General features: G+C 44.3%; 1 protein-coding gene across 2 annotated transcripts in view; it reads left to right on the top strand.

The window, feature by feature from the left end:
• The first annotated feature begins 14,911 nt into the window (after positions 1–14,911).
• The window catches only part of LOC139546496 (rho GTPase-activating protein 20-like), a 68,387-nt gene continuing 59,954 nt past the window's right edge, over positions 14,912–23,344 (top strand). For both annotated transcript variants that reach the window (XM_071354929.1, XM_071354928.1), the window contains exon 1: positions 14,912–15,850. In XM_071354929.1, coding sequence (XP_071211030.1) covers positions 15,767–15,850 — 84 coding nt within the window. In that variant the 5' untranslated portion in view covers positions 14,912–15,766. The remainder of the gene's footprint in view (positions 15,851–23,344) is intronic.

Below are 23,344 nucleotides of genomic sequence, written 5' to 3'. Positions count from 1 at the left end.
TCCTACCCATTAATTCGGTTTGAGGCATCTAGCTGGATCTGGGGCAGGACCCAGCCAGAGGCTAACAAACAGCACAATGTATCCAAAGTAATGAATGTGCTGCCACACTACCAATACAAACACGTTTTGTGATTTTTAGTACAATCATCTCAAAACTGTAAACAACAGTTTATTTGGTCTTCATGGCCAAGTTTACTTTAGTCAGCCTGAGTAAGTACTGCTGTATAGGGAGGAATTGCTGACCGTGTTGTTTTGAAATAGGCCACAGCACAGCTCAAACGGTATTTCCAGAGTATTGAGCCAGAGATGCAGAGTGAGAGGCCATGTGATGTGCTGGCAGGGAGTGCAGGATGAGAGGAGGATTGTAGTTGACAAAGAAGGAGTGCTGGGCGCTGGGGTGGCCCTTCAAGCAGACTTGAGTCATCATCATCATCAGCATCATGCCTGGCTGGCTGGGCTTATGTGCTCCTGTCATGGAGAAACCTCCACACACACACACACACACACACACACACACACACACACACACACACACACACACACACACACACACACACACACACACACACACACACACACACACACACACACACACACACACACACACACACACACACACACACACACACACAGGCAAGCTTCCTCAAAGGGACTGCTCCCTTCTCTTCTCCTTATCTCTCTCTATCTCTCTTCTTCATACAATGAACAAATGTGACTTTGCTTCAGCTATTTAAGGTAAATTGGGATCAATTTATTTCCCCAGTATCAGCAAAACTGGGGTGAAAAGCATATTCTGACCAATTTCATCTGACATTTACTAGATATTGTGATGACAAGCCATGTGTCTCTTTTCCACACTAAAGTGGGCTCCTCAAATGTCAATTTCATTTTGTATATGTTCAGATCGCATTTTATTTGTCACATGCGCCAAATTCAACACGTGTAGACCTTACCGTGAAATGCTTACTTACAAGCCCTTAACCAACAATGCAGTTCAAGAAACAGAGTTAAGAAAATATTTACTTAATAAACTAAAGTAAAAAATAAAAAATAAAATAACAATAATGAGGCTATATACAGGGGGTATCTGTAACGAGTCAATGTGTGGGGCTACAGGTTATTCGTGGTAATTTGTATATGTAGGTAGGGGTAAAGGGACTATGCATAGATAATAAACAGCGAGTAGAAGCAGTATAAAAACAAAGGGGGGGGGTACATTTAAATAGATGTTAAGTATTAATCTGTGCATCCTTAGACATTTGTGATGTTTTTAATGACCAATCATGCTGGGTTAGCCAGCTGATCCTCTCTCCTGATTATTGATGGCTGCCTACCTGGCTTTAGCGTGCTAGGCTATTAGCAGCCCTCATTAACGCTTTGAGCTAGCCAAGTTAGCGGAGGACGCTAATTCTCCCATTAACACAGAAGCCAGAGAGCCTCTATCACAAAGGGGGCTAATTTGTGGCATGATGATGGCTGTTATAAATTAGATCAATGAGACCCTGCATCATACTGTATATCAGCCATAGGGAGAGTTGAACCCAACAGGAATGAGTCTACGGCCTCAGAATTAGGTCAGCAACACTCTAGCAGCATGAAGCTAAGGGATAAACTGATGGTGATGACATTAGCCTGTATATAAAACACAATATGGGTCAATGGAAACTGAAGTCAGAGCAGAAGCAGGGAGTCAACTTCCAGAGGCCATGGGTGATTGGAATGATTGGATACTGGCGACATCAGGAGCTAGGGTTTATAGTCACCCTCAGATTTTTGGTAGTGCATTGCATGCTAGATCATGGAAAATAAAATGTGTTCTAATTGTAATTTTATGTGCTGGATCAGTGGTGTTCGTAACGCAGCATGAGCAGTGATAATTTAACACAAAGCAGCAGGTACTCTTCCTAGAGTACATCACGAGAGAGAGACAGAGAGACAGAGAGAGAGACAGTGCTGGTGCCGGTGCTGGAAACTGAAGCAGATAACTAGCCTGCTGCGTGCCCTGTACCAGCAATAGACACAACAGTCACAAGTCACGGCGGTTTTTGTTCGTATGTAGAACACAACTCAAGATGACTCAAAAGACTAATGGATGGGTATATTATGCACACTTTCTTTCTCGCTCTTTTCTCTACTCACCTCTTGTTTTTCAAGGTTCCCTCAGGACACTTGCCTGGTTGAAGAATGGTTAAATGAAATAAGGTTTTAAGCAGTCCCGTGTGACTTCAGCCCTAGCTCATGCCTGGTGAATGAGAGAAAGAGGTTTGTGAGTGGAAGGGGATGAAGGGGGGTGCACACATGGATTCCTCAGAGAGTGTTTGCCCTCCACTCCATGTGAGAGCAGTGTTTGCCCTCCACTTCATGTGTTTGTTCTCCACTCCATATGAGAGCAGATGTGTGGAGATTAGGTCAGAAGAGATGAGATAGAGATATCCCTAAACATACGCTAAGCCTAGCCCTCGCTAAACCACTTAGGTCTATCTCCAAGAATAATATTAACCTTTCGCTTTTCGCTTTTCTGACATTGAATCTGGGGCGATAAGGCACGTGTGATATTTATTCAACATGCTCAGGATCACACATATCTCCTTCAGTCATCACCATGTCAACACGGTCATGTGAGTGAAGGATTGATACGTACCCCTGGCCTTCCTAATCACTGAAGCACGGATTTCAACACTGACAGACCGCAACTATTGTTTTTGTGTGCTGTGGTTTTAATGTTCTCTGGGGGCCAGTTTGACCACAATTTAGAGATTAAGGATTGTTTTGTTTCATAGTTTTTTGGGAGTCACTAGCTTTACCAAAACTGTCTAACTTTTGATAGACTAATGGTATTGTCAAACCATCTTGCATATAGACAACATATAGACAACTGTTCAGTGGATTTGTTCTTTAATAAATCTATAGAGACATACTACCACTGGCCTGTAGCTCCATAAACATGTCATAACCCCACTACAGTTCCATAGCATAGCCAACTGATTGATTGCATACCTTAGGGCTCAGACCGGTAGGATTGTTGAGCGTCTGCCTGCCGAGAGTAGGACTACTTAGCACCTCTGAACAGAATGTCGGCAATCTTTTTGGTTTTCACATAGCACAGATCCTCACAGATCATCATCCGTCAGCTTTGTTAAAATACTCCCAACCAGAAATTGCCAGTAGCATTACTTTCATAAGCTTTGTTTGGCATGTCCCATTGTTGCTAGTTGTAGGTAGCCAATGTCAGCTAACCACTAAGCTGCTTGTGTTAGAAAGCCCTTGTTGATACTAGCAAGATGGCCACAGCTAGATAGCTAGCTAGCAAGATGATGAAGAAATAATTGAATCCACTCTCCATAATCCCATACTGCCAGTGCTAGCCCAACAAGGCACATTTCTAGCTAGCTAATGTTAGCTAAATGGTTATTATGTAATTCACTAGCTAGCACAACATAAAGACACTCCACTGACTCGATCAGCAGCTAACAGGCAGATGCTTCATGAAACTAATCCATTGTGATTGACTTATAATGTTACTAGTTAGAGTGGCCAGATAGCTAGCTTAGATGAGGATTTAGTGTTGTGTGCATTGTGTCTGTGTACTTAGCTAGCTATCATCCCATTCATTGCATATGAAGTGTGACTGGCTCATTTAGCAAGCTGCAAGGGGGTGGGAAAAGTGCTGGGAAAAGTACTCTATTCTTTTCGTCTTTTTTATCTTCTTTTCTGATTGGTGCAGAGTAAAATGTCTGTATCGACGGGCAAGGCGATTCTACATGTAGAAACGGGCAAAATCAGATGGTCAAACGCCATTGTTGTTGGTCCCAAAAACATACCATGCAGTGAACAAGCGGACGAACGGCAGGGGAACGGCAGGTGAACGGCAGGTGAAGGGCAGACATTCAGTGCTTTGTGTGTGGTCTATTACTGGATGACTGAACCCCTTGACTCCCTCCCCCCTCCTTCTCTCCTCCCAATCATGACTCAGGAATGTTTTCCTGCAGCGTTGTTGATGACGACCGGCCCAGGTGAGGTCAGGTCACCTGCCAAGCCTTCGCTAAAACCACTCATCTCCAAGAATAACATTAACCTTTCACTTGTTGTTTTTCTGCCATTGGATCTGGGGTGATAAGGCATGTGTGGTATTTTTTCAACATGCTCAGGATCACGCCTGTCTCTTACAGTCATCACTATGTCAACATGGTCATGTGAGTGAAGGATTGATACCCCTGGCCTGCCTAATCACTGAGATGGGAATTGCAACACTGACAGACCGCAGCTATTGTTTTTGTGTGCTGTGGTTTTAATGTGCTCTGGTGGCCAGTTTGGCCATGATTTAGAGATTAAAGGAGAAGTTTACCCAAATCCAGAGTCTCCCAAATCATTCCATACATTCAAACTACTGTAGTTCAGTCAAGTTTTCCCTCTCCCCCTCTCTCTCTTTGGAGTGCAGAACTGAGACAGCTGCAAAAACTGGTCACCTGACACATGACGTTGCTGGATGCAGGCCTCACTCTGCTCCTTTGTCAGTGAATGCATGATACACAAATCTACGAACTGTGGACAAATTCATTGTTTTATTGAAAGCATATGGAATAATTAGCTATTTTTGTCAAAAGTACTAGCAGCTTTGAGTCAGGAAATGTGTACTTTCGCACCTAAAACATTATTTTATGTAGCCGACTGCCACAGCAGCGGAGATGGGTAACAACTGCGCATGAGTGCCCTCGTATTGGAAACCTTGCTACGTTGAAACGTCAGGATATGTTCTTATATGGAGCTTGATGTCATAGTTTACAGTTATTTTGGGGGGTAGAAGTAGTGAGGATACTAAAGACAGTACAGTTCTCTTGCAAAAAAACAACCAAGAACATGTCTAACGACGAAAGAGTCGTGAGTGAGGAGGAAGAGTAGCCTACTGGAGGGGCGTTGATGTTGTCAAACCTTATTTATTTATTCTGACGAAGAATTGAGCGGATTTGAACTTCAGATGGCAGCCACTGTTTTAGACACAAAGGCTGCAGCAACAGCTGGACCAGAGCCCCAACCCATCCCCAGGATCAACAGCTGGACCAGAGCCCCAACCCATCCCCAGGATCAACAGCTGGACCAGAGCCCCAACCCATCCCCAGGATCAACACAGACTGGTGGTGCAGTTCTGGCAATTGCACTCCAATGCTGACAAATGATTAATGTTTGTGCAGCAGAGAATTTGAATATGTGACTACAATTCTTACAGACATGGAGGAACTTATCGATGATGACGAGTAGTTAGTCTGCTTTTGCAACCACATATATTTTGCTGCCCACAAAAACTAATTTTCCATATTCCTATACGGAATTGGAGACACAACCCTGTTCCAGCTGTGCCAAATGGGCAGTTATCTAACGAGTAAGTAGCTAAACTTGACTTCTGTCACGTTCGTCGTAACGAGGAGACCAAGGCGCAGCGTGATTGGAATACATTCTTCTTTTAATAAACGAAGAACACTTAAACAAACTAACAAAACGAACGTGAAGCTATAAACAACTAGTGCTGACATGCAACTACACATAGACAATAACCTACAAAACCTAAATGGAAAATGGCAACCTAAATAGGATCCCCAATCAGAGACAACGATAAACAGCTGCCTCTGATTGGGAACCAATTCAGGCCACCATAGACCTACAATAACATAGACTTACAGAAACCCCATAGATCTACAAAAAAACCTAGACAACACAAAACACGCATACCCACCCGCTAGTGGGTTTATGTTTTCACATTATCCCAAACCACTATATAGCCTATGTTTATTCACAATCTTTTTGGGATATTCTATTCTGCAATGTAAGGTGACACAACATCTATTGTTATCACACCCTGATCTGTTTCACCTGTCTTTGTGATTGTCTCCACCCCCCTCTGGTGTCGCCCATCTTCCCCATTATCCTCTGTGTATTTATACCTGTGTTCTCTGTTTGTCTATTGCCAGTTCGTCTTGTTTGTCAAGTCAACCAGCGTTTTGTTCCCCAGTCTCTCTTTTTCTCGCCCTCCTGGTTTTGACCCTTGCCTATCCTGTCTCTGAGCCCGCCTGCCTGACCACTCTGCCTGCCCCTGACCCTGAGCCTGCCTGCCGTCCTGTACCTTTGCCCCACTACTCTGGATTATCAACCCCTGCCTGCCTTGACCTGTCGTTTGCCTGCCCCTGTTGCTGTAATAAACATTATTACTTCGACACAGTCTGCATCTGGGTCTTACCTTCAAACCTGATAATTGTCGCCTCAACCCCCTGTCATAAATGCATAGGGCACATATCGTTGCTGTCTGATGAAAACCTCTTAACTCCAACTAAATGACCATATTTTCCCATTAACAAACATACAATTATGAAACTACAGAAGCTATTTTGAATACATTTCCTTGGGCATTTCCTGTGGTCCCGTGTTGCTCAGTTGGTAGAGCATGGCGCTTGCAACGCCAGGGTTGTGGGTTCATTCCCCACGGGGGGACCAGGATGAATATGTATGAACTTTCCAATTTGTAAGTCGCTCTGGATAAGAGTATCTGCTAAATGACTTAAATGTAAATGTAAATGGCATAGAGTCATGAAATGTTCAGAGTACATTGAGGGAAGTTACTGCTTTCAATAAAAACATATTTTTTTAAAGGCAAAACTTAGTTACTAGTTTATCATCAGACAGCGACGATATGCTAACCTGTAGAGCACCTAGGCCTCTACATGATGGTGCAGTGGTAATAACACAATAAGAATGCCTCGAACTTCAAGGATCAGGCTACATACCTCTGCACCCATGCTTTGTCGTTTTCTCTTCTCTTTTATTATAAACTGAGTGGTTCGAGCCCTGAATGCTGATTGGCTGAAAGCCGTGGTATATCAGACCGTAAACCATGGGTATGATAAAACATTTATTTTTACAGCTCTAAGTTGGTAACCAGTTTATAATAGCAATAGGGTGTTTGTGGTATATGGGCAATATACTGTTCCACGGCTAAGGGCTGTTCTTAGGCACAATGCAACACGGTGGGCCTTATTGTTTAAGTATCCTTCGGTTTTCTGTCCCCATAATTTCAGATCGCATTTCTCGTTGATATGCATTGTCACTGAAGGTCTTTACTCACACATGCAGGGATTATCATGACACAAGGCGAGACCCAGATGCAGACACAGGAGGCAGATGGTTGGAGTCTTACAATGTTTATTAATCTAAAAGGAGTAGGCAAGAGGATCGGGTGAGAGGTAGCCTAGAGGATCGGGCGGCAGGTTGCCAGGTAGCCTATTGGTTAGAGCGTTGGACTAGTAACTGAAAGGTTGCAAGATCGAATCCCCGAGCTGACAAGGTAAAAATCTGTCGTTCTGCCCCTGAACAAGGCAGTTAACTCACTGTTCCTAGGCCATCACTGAAAATAAGAATTTGTTCTTAACTGGCTTGCCTATATAAATAAAGAATAAAAAAATAAAATAAAAAAAGAGAATGGTCGTGGAAAAGGCAAAAAGGTCAAAACCAGATCAGAGTCCAGGAGGTAAAGAGTGGCAGACAGGCTCGTGGTCAAGGCAGGCAGGCGGTTACAGAATCCAGAAACAGGCAAGGGTCAAAACCGGGAGGACTAGAAAAAGGAGAATAGCAAAAAGCAGGAGAACGGGGAAAACATACAAGACGAACTGGCACAGAGAGACAGGAAACAGGGATAAATACACTGTGGAAAATAAGCGACACCTTATTGGAGACAATCACAGGGACAAGTGAAACAGATCAGGGCGTGACAGGGATGTAATGTTGGCGGCAGAAGTTTGTACATCGAATTTACTATTTATAATTGCTACTTACCATTTTCTGCATCTCAATGTATCTTTTACCGGAAAACTGTGAAATTTGGTGCCTTCCTCCCTTGATTTCATGTAATCAAATGAAATTGTATTGGTCACATACACATGGTTAGCAGATGTTAATGCGAGTGTAGCGAAATGCTTACGAAATGCTTACGGTTGTGGGCGGAGCAGTTGCCGTACCAGGCGGTGATACAGCCCGACAGGATGCTCTCGATTGTATATCTGCAAAAGTTTGTGAGTGTTTTCGGTGACAAGCCACATTTCTTCAGCCTCCTGAGGTTGAAGAGGGGCTGTTGCGCCTTCTTCACCACGCTGTCTGTGTGGGTGGACCATTTCAGTTTGTCTGTGATGTGTACGCTGAGGAACTTAAAACTTTCCACCTTCTCCACTACTGTCCCTTCAATGTCGATAGGGGGGTGCTCCCTCTGCTGTTTCCTGAAGTCCACGATCATCTCCTTTGTTTTTTTGACGTTGAGTGTGAGGTTGTTTTCCTGACACCACACACCGAGGGCCCTCACCTCCTCCCTGTAGGCTGCCTCGTCGTTGTTGGTAATCAAGCCTACCACTGTAGTGTCGTCTGCAAACTTGATGATTGAGTTGGAGGCGTGCATGGCCACACAGTCATGGGTGAACAGGGAGTACAGGAGAGGGCTGAGAACGCACCCTTGTGGGGCCCCAGTGTTGAGGATCAGCGGGGTGGAGATGTTGTTTCCTACCCTCACCACCTGAGGGCAGCCCGTCAGAAAGTCCAGGATCCAGTTGCACAGGGCGGGGTCGAGACCCAGGGTCTCGAGCTTAATGACGGGTTTGGAGGGTACTATGGTGTTAAATGCTGAGCTGTAGTCGATGAACAGCATTCTTACATACAGTAGGTATTCCTCTTGTCCAGATGGGTCAGGGCAGTGTGCAGTGTGCAATGTGATTACGATTGCGTCGTCTGTGGACCTATTGGGGCGGTAAGCAATGTATAAAGTATAAAGTGCAGCCAGGTACCGAACACCAGCCTGCTCTTGCTACCATTTCTTTTCCATTTTGTGTCACTAACTTTACCTGCGATAGGCCTAACTCGATCAACATTTTCACCAGCTCCTTCTCCCACCAAATAAAGCTGTGACATAAGGGCATATCGTGAGCAGGGTTTCCCCACAACGGCGCACATGCACAGTTGTTACTCATCTCCACTGCTGTGGCAGTCAGCTACATAAAATAATGATATAAAGCAATGTTTTTGATTGAAAAGTACACATCTCCTGACTCAAAACCAATAGTAATTTTGACAAAAATAGCTAATTTGGCTGTATGCTTTCAATAAAACAATGAATTTGTCCACAGTTCGCGGATTTGTAAATCATGCATTCACTGACAATGGAGCAGAGTGAGGCCTGCATCCAGAAACGTAGCAGGTCACATGACCCGTTTTTGCAGCTGTCTCAGTTCTGCAATCCCGGGAGAGAGAGGGGGAGAGGGCGAACTGCACTGAACTAGTTTCAATGTAATGCCAGGCTCTCTCCAGTGTATGTAATCATTTGGGAGTTTCTGGATTTTGGGTAAACTCTAAGAATTGTTATGTTTTGTTATTTTTTGTAAGTCACTAGCTTTACCAAAAGCTGTGTCGCTATCTTTTTTACAGACTAAAGCACTGAATCATAAGGTACTGTCAACCCATCTCTGCATATAGACAACTGTTCAGTGGACTTGTTCTTGAATCAATCTCTAGAAGCATAGTTCCTCCTGTAGCTCCATAAACATCTCATAACCCCACTACAGTTCTAAATCAAATCAAATCAAATCAAATTTTATTAGTCACATACACATGGTTAGCAGATGTTAATGCGAGTGTAGCGAAATGCTTGTGCTTCTAGTTCCGACAATGCAGTAATAACCAACAAGTAATCTAACCTAACAATTCCACAACTACTACCTTATACACACACACAAGTGTAAAGGGATAAAGAATATGTACATAAAGATATATGAATGAGTGGTGGTACAGAACGGCATGGCAAGATGCAGTAGATGGTATAGAGTACGGTATATACATATGAGATGAGTACTGTAGGGTATGTAAACATAAAGTGGCATAGTTTAAAGTGGCTAGTGGTACATGTATTACATAAAGATGGCAAGATGCAGTAGATGATATAGAGTACAGTATATACATATGAGATGGGTAATGTAGGGTATGTAAACATTATATTAAGTGGCATTGTTTAAAGTGGCTAGTGGTACATTTTTACATAATTTCCATCAATTCCCATTTTTAAAGTGGCTGGAGTTGAGTCAGTATGTTGGCAGCGGCCGCTAAATGTTAGTGGTGGCTGTTTAACAGTCTGATGGCCTTGAGATAGAAGCTGTTTTTCAGTCTCTCGGTCCCTGCTTTGATGCACCTGTACTGACCTCGCCTTCTGGATGATAGCGGGGTGAACAGGCAGTGGCTTGGGTGGTTGTTGTCCTTGATGATCTTTATGGCCTTCCTGTGACATCGGGTGGTGTAGGTGTCCTGGAGGGCAGGTAGTTTGCCCCCGGTGGTGCGTTCTGCAGACCTCACTACCCTCTGGAGAGCCTTACGGTTGTGGGCGGAGCAGTTGCCGTACCAGGCGGTGATACAGCCCGACAGGATGCTCTCGATTGTGCATCTGTAGAAGTTTGTGAGTGCTTTTGGTGACAAGCCGAATTTCTTCAGCCTCCTGAGGTTGAAGAGGCGCTGCTGCGCCTTCTTCACAACGCTGTCTGTGTGGGTGGACCAATTCAGTTTGTCCATGATGTGTACACCGAGGAACTTAAAACTTTCCACCTTCTCCACTACTGACCCGTCGATGTGGATAGGGGGGTGCTCCCTCTGCTGTTTCCTGAAGTCCACAATCATCTCCTTTGTTTTGTTGACGTTGAGTGTGAGGTTATTTTCCTGACACCACACTCCGAGGGCCCTCACCTCCTCCCTGTAGGCCGTCTCGTCGTTGTTGGTAATCAAGCCTACCACTGTAGTGTCATCCGCAAACTTGATGATTGAGTTGGAGGCGTGCATGGCCACGCAGTCGTGGGTGAACAGGGAGTACAGGAGAGGGCTCAGAACGCACCCTTGTGGGGCCCCAGTGTTGAGGATCAGCGGGGTGGAGATGTTGTTACCTACCCTCACCACCTGGGGGCGGCCCGTCAGGAAGTCCAGGACCCAGTTGCACAGGGCGGGGTCGAGACCCAGGGTCTCGAGCTTGATGACGAGTTTGGAGGGTACTATGGTGTTAAATGCTGAGCTGTAATCGATGAACACCATTCTCACATGGGTATTCCTCTTGTCCAGATGGGTTAGGGCAGTGTGCAGTGTGGTTGCGATTGCGTCGTCTGTGGACCTATTGGGTCGGTAAGCAAATTGGAGTGGGTCTAGGGTGTCCGGTAGGGTGGAGGTGATATGGTCCTTGACTAGTCTCTCAAAGCACTTCATGATGACGGAAGTGAGTGCTACGGGGCGGTAGTCGTTTAGCTCAGTTACCTTAGCTTTCTTGGGAACAGGAACAATGGTGGCCCTCTTGAAGCATAACCCCACTACAGTTCTATAGCATAGCCAACTGATTGAACGCATACCTTACTGGATGACCCTTTGGAACCCTGCCTGCTTCTCTCCTGATGTGCTAATCAGGTCGGCTAGCCTAGTGCTACACTAACAACCACCCCGTGGTCTGAGAACATGCTCTATCTAATGGCCTAGCTCTCCTGCGGGAAAATAATGAGAATATCATGAAGAGTTTTAAATGAAAACACGGTGTGGTGGGGTGACCGTGGGCCGTGGGTGGCCTAGACAGACAGATGCCTAATTGGATGTATTCTTTCCCACTCCCTTTAAACTCATTGTTAGCACGACTTGTCAGGTGGCTGCTAGGGATTAATAAAGCTTCAATGGGACATGATCCCATTCGCGAAAAAAAAACAGGAGCAAAGGTGGTTGTTTAAAATGTGATGTGAGAGAATGCTGCTGCTGCTAGATGATAAGACTGTTTAGATGGAAGTAAATCTCCACATCAGCATGTTGTGTAAATGCCAACACAGTATCACAGCTTATTGTGAAATAGACACAAAATTACTTATTCGAAATTTGTGACAGGCACAGGTTAAATGGTTATGGTCAGGGTTAGCTCAAAAGTAGTATGTAGTTGCAAAGTAGCTAATTAGCGACAATGCTAAAGTTATCCATGATGAGATTCAAACACACAATCTTTAGGTTGCTATACTTTCGAGTTATACGCCCACCCAACCTCCCTCCTATCGCATTATATGCCCACCCAACCTCCCTCCTATCGCATTACATGCCCACCCAACCTCCCTCCTATCGCAATACATGCCCACCCAACCTCCCTCCTATCGCATTACATGCCCACCCAACCTCCCTCCTATCGCAATACATGCCCACCCAACCTCCCTCCTATCGCATTACATGCCCTCCCAACCTCCCTCCTATCGCATTACATGCCCACCCAACCTCCCTCCTATCGCATTACATGCCCACCCAACCTCCCTCCTATCGCATTACATGCCCACCCAACCTCCCTCCTATTGCATTACATGCCCTCCCAACCTCCCTCCTATCGCATTACATGCCCACCCAACCTCCCTCCTATCGCATTACATGCCCACCCAACCTCCCTCCTATCGCATTACATGCCCTCCCAACCTCCCTCCTATCGCATTACATGCCCACCCAACCTCCCTCCTATCGCAATACATGCCCACCCAACCTCCCTCCAATCGCATTACATGCCCACCCAACCTCCCTCCTATCGTTTCTGTCTTAAGTAACATACAGTCTTTATTTGTGATTGAAATGCACTGTATACAAAATTGTGTACTGCACACGAAAAAATATGCTTTTTCGTGTGCCTGTCACAAAATTCCAATAAGCAATTTATGTCTATTTCACAATAATCTGTGATACTGGGTTGGTAAATGCACCAATGCGTGTGCAATGCATATGAGAGAGAAAAGATGCATGTTTTTGTGTGTGTAAGGATATTTTTTAGGCATAATTTCATGCATGTAGTGAATCTCTGTCCAAACTTAAGGCAGAGAAAATCCCCATCATAATAAATGACTATAGTACATAAACAGTTACATTTGCCTCTTAGCGTGCTGATAGGAGTGTAATTCTTACATATACACTCACATTGCTTTCATGAACCATTGAAATTGGAGAACATAAACATATGCATGTTGTGATAAGAGTTTGTTTATACTAATGGTACATTACTTAATCAACACAGTATACACAGAGCAGTCAAATGTCATCAAAATATGGCCTTCTTTACCAGCACAGATGTTTTCTCTTGCAACTCTCTCAGAAATAGGATTACTCCTAGAAAGACCGACTGGTTAAGGCCAAGTGATCTGTTATTTTTGACGAGCTTACTTTCAGTTAAATTCAAATGTACGATTCCGTATTGAGAAACGTTATGAACAGTGAATATCAGATACTCAGGTGGTCTTGGCAAACCTTCCGTCCATGTTCATTGTGCAGTGTTGTCAGGGGGACCTTGGCTCTAGGGTTAGAATCCTTGGCTTCATTACCGTATAAAGTAATGTCAGTGTGTATGTTTGCATCATGACAACACACTAACAAAAGTCTGCTATCATAAATATCTCTATTGTGTGACAGAATTATATATAGAGCCAGCCTCGTTCTCTCAACACATCTCACACTCAGGTTTGCATAAAGTGTGCACGTTTTCTTCTTCCAGCTTAGTCCTTATTAGCCCTTCAGGATTATTCTTTCACTGTTTTGGTTTTGTTTAGTTTAGTTTCTTCAGGATTATTTGCTCTATCCTGTGAGTGAGACTGAAGCCATTCTAAATGTCTCTGGCTGAGTGGTGGTATCTAATCCTCTATCTTTCACTGAAACCTCTCCACACGCCTCTTACTGGAGGCACGCCCAGGTGGGTGCAGAGCAAAGGAGGGAGAGAAGGGGTACGGAGAGAGAGAGGGTGGGTATGGTGGGAGAGAGAGAGGTTAAGGAGGAAGAGAAGGGGTACGGAGAGAGAGAGGGTGGATATGGTGGGAGAGAGAGAAAGAGAGAGAGGTTAAGGAGGGAGAGAAGGGGTACGGAGAGAGAGAGGGTGGATATGGTGGGAGAGAGAGAAAGAGAGAGAGGTTAAGGAGGGAGAGAAGGGGTACGGAGAGAGAGAGGGTGGATATGGTGGGAGAGAGAGAAAGAGAGAGAGGTTAAGGAGGGAGAGAAGGGGTACGGAGAGAGAGGGTGGATATGGTGGGAGAGAGAGAAAGAGAGAGGTTAAGGAGGGAGAGAAGGGGTACGGAGAGAGAGAAAGAGAGAGAGGTTAAGGAGGGAGAGAAGGGGTACGGAGAGAGAGAGGGTGGATATGGTGGGAGAGAGAGAAAGAGAGAGAGGTTAAGGAGGGAGAGAGTCTGCACTCTACAGGGATGCACCTCTGTGTGTTTTGGTTTCCACACTAAACCTCTGTAACCATGGCTGTCAGTCTGACATTGTGTTGGTGGCAGGCAGGCACTGGTGGGATACCCTAATCTTCCCTGCTGACAGACAGGTTTCCAGACACAGGATGTGTTTTATTACCCTGTTCCTGTGCCAGCAGACTGGCTGTCCAACCTGGCACCTGTTCTATGAGACATTGCACCATTCTGAATTGTATAGTACTGAACATGTATGTAAACACACACACAATGCACATACAGTACATGGAGACACACACACACACACACACATACATACACATAAACATAATGCCTGACAGACAAATAAACAGACACAAGCACATACTCTCAGTCAAACACGTGTGACTTGCATAAAAGAGTGGACAGTGCCAAAGCAGAAGACAAATACTGCCTGTCTTCACTTTCATTGGCGTTTTGTGCTTCTTGGGACCAAACAATGACATGTATTTATTTGAATTTGAATGGGCATTGAATCAGTGCTGGGTGTGAAGGAGCCCAACAACAGGGAGTAGTCCTGAGTGACACTGACAGACAAGTCACCGTTTGTTATTCTGACCTCAGGCTTTAGCCGTCAGTTTATCTCCCCTCCCATCTCTTCTACCTCTCCATCTCCTCCCCTCTCCTCTCCCTGATCACTCTCACCTCCAGGCATAAACGGGAGGAGGTTGAGATAAAGGAATAGAGGACACGGAGAGGCGAGATGAGTGATTGAAGAGTTGACTGGCTATAGAGGAGTTGTATGAGAAATGGCCCAGAGGTGGAGAAGAGTAACGTGTGGAATTTGGAGATAGAGGGTAATCTGTTAAGAGTGAACTAAAGGCAGGGGCGGCAGAGAGCGGGGGGTGTTGGGGATTTGCAATAATTTGCTCGCTGCTTCCCTACTTTTTAAAATATGCCTGGAGGGCACCGCAAACCCCACCCCTTACCACCTGAGCCCCTCCCCTATCCCCTCCCCCGACCTGTGTGAGCAGATCTTCCACCTGACAGAATGCTGAGCTGAGAGGGACAGACAGAGCTAGCCTGGACAGGGCAGTACACTGCCTGACTCACCCTCCCGCGGTGGGCTACTCTGGACGGATAACGTGCATGGAGCAGCCTGGAGACAGCCAGACAGGCCAAAGAGTGGAGCATTGGTTAGAGTAGCCATGCTCTCTCCATCTACTAATGGAGGACTCTAAGTAATAGGGCTCAGCTTCAGATATCCTCTCTATCTGCTTGCTACCAGGACCTGAGGCAGCACACACACCCAGACACTTGTTGATGTGAATGTGTGGGTAGTCCACGCCTGAGAGAGAGACAGAGAGAGGGAGGGAGAGAGGTGATAGGTGAAAAAGAGAAGAAGAGGAAGAAGAAGAGGAAGAAGGAAGGAATACAGAAATCAAGTTAGACCTAAATCTCAAACTTGCTGTTTCTCAACTTACCTGTGACTGAACCTGTGTCTACACACACAGACACTCAGAGATAAGCCGAGAGGAGATGTACAGAAGAAGTTAGACATGGAGCTCTTACTTGGAGACGGCAATCTTGAATACCACAAGAGGGACAGGTCTGGGAGCTGTGTAGAGTTCTACCAGGTGAAAGTGAGTGACAACCACACTACCTTATCTTACCTTACTAATGTTTTGTCTTTTCTACCCACATGGCACTCTTAATCATGTTTTGTACTAGAATATAATTCTACACTGGTGGCAGGGGCCTTGGCAATGTGGGCTCAGGCATGTGTTTGTTTTTAGATGAAGCGTGAGCAGGGGCAGACTGGCTGGTCCATTTTTAGCTTAGTGGGCCTGTCTAACAAAAAAAAGTGCACTAAATTAGCATTATCAGGTTAATAATGGAGGCCTCAAGGAAAAAAATAGTCTGCGTATTAGAAATGCCAGACCCGATTTCTGGTCCCAGTCTGCCCCTGTAAGTGAATGAGGGACACCTGTTGATTCAGTCTTGCTCACTAGCTGTGGAATTTGTAGTTTTCCTTTTGGGATAATATAGTTATCGTGTGAAGTACATTGTACATTTCGGATAGACAGCTTTGGCTATCTTCTACCTCTAAAGATTCTCAACTGAAATCTCTAAAGTGGTCAAATAATACAAACAAATAAAATTCAATATAGAGACTTGATCATTCATGACATCATGTCAGTCTCGATGAATATTCAGACATATCACTTTGCCATATGCTCTAATATGTGGGTTAGTGTTCCTTGTGATAATACGTGACCTTGTAATATACACTGAGTGTAGAGAACATTAGGAACACCTTCTTAATATTGAGATGCACCCCTTTTGTCCTCAGAAGAGCCTCAATTCGTTGGGGCATGGACTCTACAAGGGACGCCAATGCTTCCCACAGTTGTGTCAAGTTGGCTAGATGTCCTTTGGGTGGTGGACCATTCTTGATACAGGAAACTGTTAAGCATGAAAAACCCAGCAGCGTTGCAATTCTTGACACACTCAAACCATACCCCATTCAAAGGCACTTAAATGTAATTGTCTTGCCCATTCACCATCCTCTGAATGGCACACATACACAATCCATGTCTCAACTGTCTCAAGGCTCAAAAACTCTTCTTTAACCTGCCTCCCCCCCTTTATCTACACTGATTGAAGTGGATTTAATGGGTGATATCAATAAGGAGTCATAGCTTTCACCTGGATTCACCTGGTCAATGTCATGGAAAGAGCAGGTGTTCTTAATGTTTTTTACACTCAGTGTATTTGACTATATTTATGTGACCTATGTGACCGATCTGGCACCGGTACAGACATTTCCCCAGAGTCCCATGACTGTGACTGTCTTTCTGAAGGTAGTTCACAGGGTTACAGTAGAGCATCAGGTGCCTTCGTGTGAGCATGTTAGCAGCAAGTTAGGAGTGTGTGTGTGTGTGTGTGTGTGTGTGTGTGTGTGTGTGTGTGTGTGTGTGTGTGTGTGTGTGTGTGTGTGTGTGTGTGTGTGTGTGTGTGTGTGTGTGTGTGTGTGTGTGTGTGTGTGTGTGTGTGTGTGTGTGTGTGTGTGTGTGTGTGTGTGTGTGTGTGTGTGTGTGTGTGTGTATGAATGCGGTGGAATGCTTGTAATGAAACACGAGAGACCTATAAGGTCTGTGATTTATTGGATTAGCTATATATTGACTCCATATGAGTTATCACAGTATAGTAGTGATCAGGAGAGTTTGGGGGCATGAAGCAGGAATGTGCTATAGGCAGGGGTATGAACCAAAATTATTTTCCAATCATTTTGTTCTGAACAGAAGTACTCTTTTTTTTGTTATGTTCCGCTGTTCGCAAGATGCAGCTGAAATTTTACGGGTGGGGAGAAAGCGAGAGAGGGTTGAGGAGGAGGCTTGAAGCGCTGGGCATCTTATTATGACATGCATTATCTGAGGTCCACAGAGTTATACCTCGGAGGAGCGGCTTCTTTGGAAGAACTTTGAATGTCCTTTGAGCTAGCTGGCTAACAAGCTTGTGTGTGCATAGCGTCATCAGAATTAAAAACACTTCTTACCTTCTTGTAGTTAACAAATCCAACGTGAAACGTGATTACTAGGCCTATTGTATCCTTAACTATCATTATCCATTACTTTCTAGCTAATTCAAAATCTCTCTTCCTATCTTCTGAATCGCACTTGTAACGTCAGTACAGTAGCCTATGCACCAGAGGGGGGTGGGCCAGGTAGCCTAAACACTCACAGTCACACGCACAGGCAAATATTATCAACTTGCAGGCAGACACTGGAATACGTTTCTTAGTGACAGAATGAGGGCTTTGCATAGGCACCTTGTTGCGTTTTTTTGTGAGAGTATAAAAAAATGCCTGGAACATAAAATAACATTATTAAGCGGTTCCCATGCTTTTAATATAATGTTTCTGTTCCAGAACAGTATGGATCACTTCCTTGAAAATGTTTGTTCTTTTAAATTTTGGGGTTCTGTTCCCTGAACCAGTTCCAACCTCTGGCAATAGGTCTTCCAAGCGTTTTACATTTAGAGTAAATATTTACTATAGAGTAAATGTAAGTGTGGATTGCATGTGTTAATGCATGTGCCTTGACTCTATAGAGTGAGCTAGGTAGGTTGGTGAGGGGGGGATGTGGGTAGTTTTTGTGTACATAGAGGGAGTGATATGATCAGGTTTGTGTCCCCACCTCATCCCTATTATCTCACATACACATGTGTGCATGCACATACTGCAAGCAGAGTGTATGGAGAGGAGGGTCCATTTGCTGCCTAATCAACAGGTGGCTAACACTGATAAGTCTACTGTAACAAATATTTGTTCATGTATGGTCATTTTGTATCTTAACGCAGCACACCTTTTCTCAGAATCACACCTATTCCCAGAAATGTACTTACGGAAGTACCGTTCTGTAGATGCTAATAACAACCCTCAAATTGATCTGTCTCTGAAAGCTGAGGCGGTCGGATCTTAGACGTCGGGGTGGCGGTGCAAGGTATTAGACCAAATAAGAAAGATTATGTCTCAATGACCCCATGTTTTCAGGTTAGGGAGGAGGGGAACGATGGAGGAATGGAGGGATAATAGAGTTTATAATGAGATGGGCTCTGACAGCCCTAGGCTCCCTTTAGACAACGTTTGGACAACAGCTTTGAGGACTGAGGAGAGGGAGTAGAGGGAGAGAAGGGCAAGAAGCCGGAGAGGGAGAGAAGGGCGAGAAAGGGGAGGAGCTCCCTCTACTGTTCACCTTTGGTGCAAACAGCCCCTCCCCCCCAATTAGATGAAGGAGAATTAGCCGACCCCCCAGAATGAGTGCCTGGGTCAGGGAGGATTAAAGAGGGTGGGGGGTTTGTAGGGGGTAAAGGGGGTAGGTAGGGGTTAACAGGGTTTGTTTTGGTCAAAGACAACATGAGTCAACATGGCTACCTTTTAACACACAAGCCACTAGAGAAATGGAGAAAGAACTAGAATGCTCCAGGCCGTCATTCCCTATCTAGTAAATTCATGATCTAGAGATCAGATTGAACAATTAGACACTGAAGTATGAGGAAGAGAGGTAGGATGTTTGTCTCTGTGGTTTGATTTCCAGAACTCGCACAGTTCTATCTACTATATCTGTTTCTCTGGAAGTACCATTCTGTTGGTGGGATTATTTCCACATCGTAGTTGGAATGTTGTGAGCCAAGCTGCTTCAAGATGGCCAATTAGATTGGCTGGTTTGAGTTGGGCTCTCTGGGTTGCTCTGCCTCCCAAGCCATCCGTGAAGCAATTAGGTCATTAGGTTGGTTGGGCCACGGTGGTTTCTGCACAAGGGAATCCTGGCTGGGAATAATGTAGTAAAAACACAATGTTTTATTTTTTCTTATTATTCTGTTTGAAGCCTTCACCCAACCTCACTGTGTGAAACTTCCATGGAGGCATAGAAGGCTGTCCATTCACAGTGCCTGAAAAAAATATAAACAGGATAATTGACTTTCATGTGGACTTTTGCAGAATTCAGAGCGATAGAGCAGGGAATAGAGAAATACAGTTTTCCTTCAAGCACCCAATGAAGCAATGGAGCATCTGATTCATCCAGTGGGCTATACTGTTCTATTCTGGGATGTGGCAGATGATGGATGACCGACAGGACAGCTGGAAGGAGAAAATAGAGAGAGATTTTATTGAACACAGGGACATTTTCCGGGAGGGAGGGAAAATCTTGTTTCAGAGTCTGCAACCAGCCAGAGAGTAGAGAACAACAATAGTGGTTTCAAATTCCTTCAACGGTTCAATGATGAATGAATTTGAACCATACTGCTGATAGTTTTATGTTTGCTTGCTTGCGTGCTAAAATGAATTACTGTACAGTAATGAATATGTGTAACGTCCGGGGTGTAGTGGTTGAGAAGTCAGGCGCAGGAAGCAGAGACTTCAGGATAGTGCTATTACTTTTAATGCACAAAAACCGGTGAACATAAACCAACCCCACGAAACACAGGGCGCACACCAAAACAAATGCCCCAAACACGGGGGACTTAAACAGTCCAGGAAAACACATAAAAATGGGAAACCCGTAATTCACAGACACACGTACACCAAACAATCCCGCACAAATAAATAAAGCCCGACTAATCAGCCTAAAACACAAACAGGTGCAACCAATAAACATAAAGGGGAAAAAGGGATCAGTGGCAGCTAGTAGGCCGGTGACGACGACCGCCGAGCGCCACCCTAACAGGAAGGGGAGCCACCTTCGGTAGGAGTCGTGACAATATGTACATGCAGTGTGCGTTGTATCAGCATGTGTTGTGTCATGGTGTCAGTTTAATCTCTGAAAGCTAACAGATATAGGATCTTAATTTTAGCAAATGTTTCTACAGCAGGAAAATAATCCTGCAGCTACAAGAAATGTTAATTATTATGTGCATTATAATTAATGCACATTTTTGTAAGGGAAAATCAAGTCTGAAATTTCACGGTGGAAGTTACACATTTCTGAAGCCTTTTTAAAGCTCAAATACACTACAAGGTTTCTCTTGCAAAGGGGTGATCAAATTAAGATCCTACATCGGTTACAGAACACGGTGTTTCGATTTGACAGATAACCCCTGTACCGTGCTATGGTTTAATATCTTTTGGTTTTCGATTTCTTGTTACTCGTCTGATTGACACTGCAGATAAATCCTGTGGCCAATTCTTGCACTGACAGGCAGATTGAAAATGTACAGATATCATATATTGTCAGGGCAGAAGCACAGTCAGTGTCTGTCTCTGGGGAGAACTAGGGCAAAAAGCAAACCCTCGTCCTTCATCCGTCAGACACAAGATAACACACACCAAAGAGAGAGAGAATGGCATTTCTTTGGTTCATTTCTCCTCTCTCATCTCCCTCTCTCTTCTGTCTTTTAATGTCTACTGAATGTTGTGAGAGGTAGGTGGTATAAATAACTTAATCAACTCCCTCCTCTGCAATGAGGTTTCTTGTCTCTTGTCTCCTATATGTTCACTTTGATCTGATAGGAATTTGAGCACAGTGAAGTTTATCTACCGGCTGCATTTTCACTTTATCATCAATACTTGAGAACAGAGAGCAAGATAGAGGCTTTCCACAAGTCTGGCTCATCTGTTGATAGGGAGGCAGAGAGAGATGAATGAGGGAGGGAGGGAAGAGAATATAGAGAGAAACAGAGGGGCATTCGTCTGATTATTAGAGATTTTTAGCAGGTGAAGGTTAGTTATGTGATTCCATTATTTCTACTCAGGTCCAGTTTCCCTATATGGCAACAAAATATTTCATTAAATACTGATGTTTAGAACTTCTCCCTATGTGTGTGTGTGTGTGTGTGTGTGTGTGTGTGTGTGTGTGTGTGTGTGTGTGTGTGTGTGTGTGTGTGTGTGTGTGTGTGTGTGTGTGTGTGTGTGTGTGTGTGTGTGTGTGTGTGTGTGTGTGTGTGTGTGTGTGTGTGTGTGTGTGTGTGGATTCACCTGGTCGATCTATGTCATGGAAAGAGCAGGTATTCCTAAGGTTTTGTACACTCAGTGTATTTCTCTGCTCACACCTCCCTAAAATGAATCTGCAGCACCAAAGGCCACACACTCACACATTGTAAACATAAAGAAAGAGACATGTACATATTGTATTCACATTCCAAAGGTGCTCTGAGTGAATCCATCTCAAATTCCCACTCTATATTTTTTAAACTGATAAACAAAGGATACCACCACCTCATAAGTTATTATCCTCTCCATTCCAAGTGAGTGGACACACTGTCTGCCCAGTAGATGTGGCAGAGGCTCCTTTTCTGGAGCCAAACCTTCAATCCATCATTCAAGAGCATTACTAACCTTTGACCCTACTGATAGTCACTGATTACAGCGCTTGCCGCTAGGGCACAGTGCTAGGGTGAGTTGAGAAGTTTGGAAAATAACATGGCAAACGCAAGTCTTTAGATTTTTTTCTAAATCACAACACTTTTGAAGTGCGAATCACAAAGATGTAATGTTTCGACTGTCACCATGCAGCGTGCCACCACAGTACTTGAGAAAGCCTGACTCACATAAGCCGGTCACCCACTCTTCTCCCTCCACACACTCTTGTCTGTTTCAAACACTCAATACATCACGTTTTTGAACCTCTGCCCTCTCTTTGTAAACTCATGGACTTTGTAAATGCATTGACCCACTTACTATTCTCAGCCTACTGTTAATTTGTGTCCGATCGGCTTGATTCGGTCTTATGTAGCAAAATTTGAAATTGTGTTTTTACATTGGATATCATACCCTACAATTGAGGAACAATGGGAAAGTAATTCTGCTTTGAAAGTTGATTCACTTGTAACCCCACTTTTAAGAAAATGTTCCTTGAATGATTTAGTACACCTACTGGAGACCTCTTCTTTGGCTATACTCATTCAGAATCGTTCACACCCTCTTAAGCCTTAGCCCCACCCATCTCTTTAAGGATTCACATGTGAGGCCATTTGCTATACAGAGTGAGAGGTAGTGTACTAAACAACCAAAGATTTCAAGACTATAAAGGCTGGTTTATACTACGTCTATCGACATGTCTGTAGACAGTTGTCGCAGTGACATCATGAACATTCTATTGTCGTCCGACATCAAATTTGTCATTGTCGTTATGAAACAGTATAAACACAAAAACGACAGGCTGTATGACATCAGCAGCCTGGTGGTCTAAAATAGTGCAACTGGTGTATTTTAACACCAATAACCCCATCCGTTTAAAAATGAATTTAGTATATGTCAAATCTAGCAAACCAGGCAACTAAAAGCAACTTTCTAAACAATGTTTTTGTTATTTTCTAGCTTGTTGGCTTGCTAGCTAGTTCAAATAATGACCATATCATATAGCTAGTAATGAACAAGACGGCCCGCACACTCTTTAAGCTTCCAATTCACGCTTTATTCACTACGTTTCGATCCCAAACTGATTTTCCTCAGGTGACCTGACGAAGATCCCTTTCGAATCAAAACGTTGTCAATAAAATTGTGATTTGGGAGCTTATTAAAGACTGTCCGGGCCGTCTTGTTCTTTACTAGTATTCTTTATTAGCCCGGGTGCCATCGCCGAGGGAACCGGGATGCCTCAGCCAGCTCGTCGGACTTCCACACCATAGCTGGCTCG

This window comes from Salvelinus alpinus, chromosome 20 (genome assembly GCF_045679555.1).
Source record: "Salvelinus alpinus chromosome 20, SLU_Salpinus.1, whole genome shotgun sequence".
NCBI classification, from domain to species: Eukaryota; Metazoa; Chordata; class Actinopteri; order Salmoniformes; family Salmonidae; genus Salvelinus; species Salvelinus alpinus.
The sequence above is the reverse complement of the archived record's forward strand: the minus strand, read 5'-3'. Positions and strand labels throughout refer to the sequence as shown.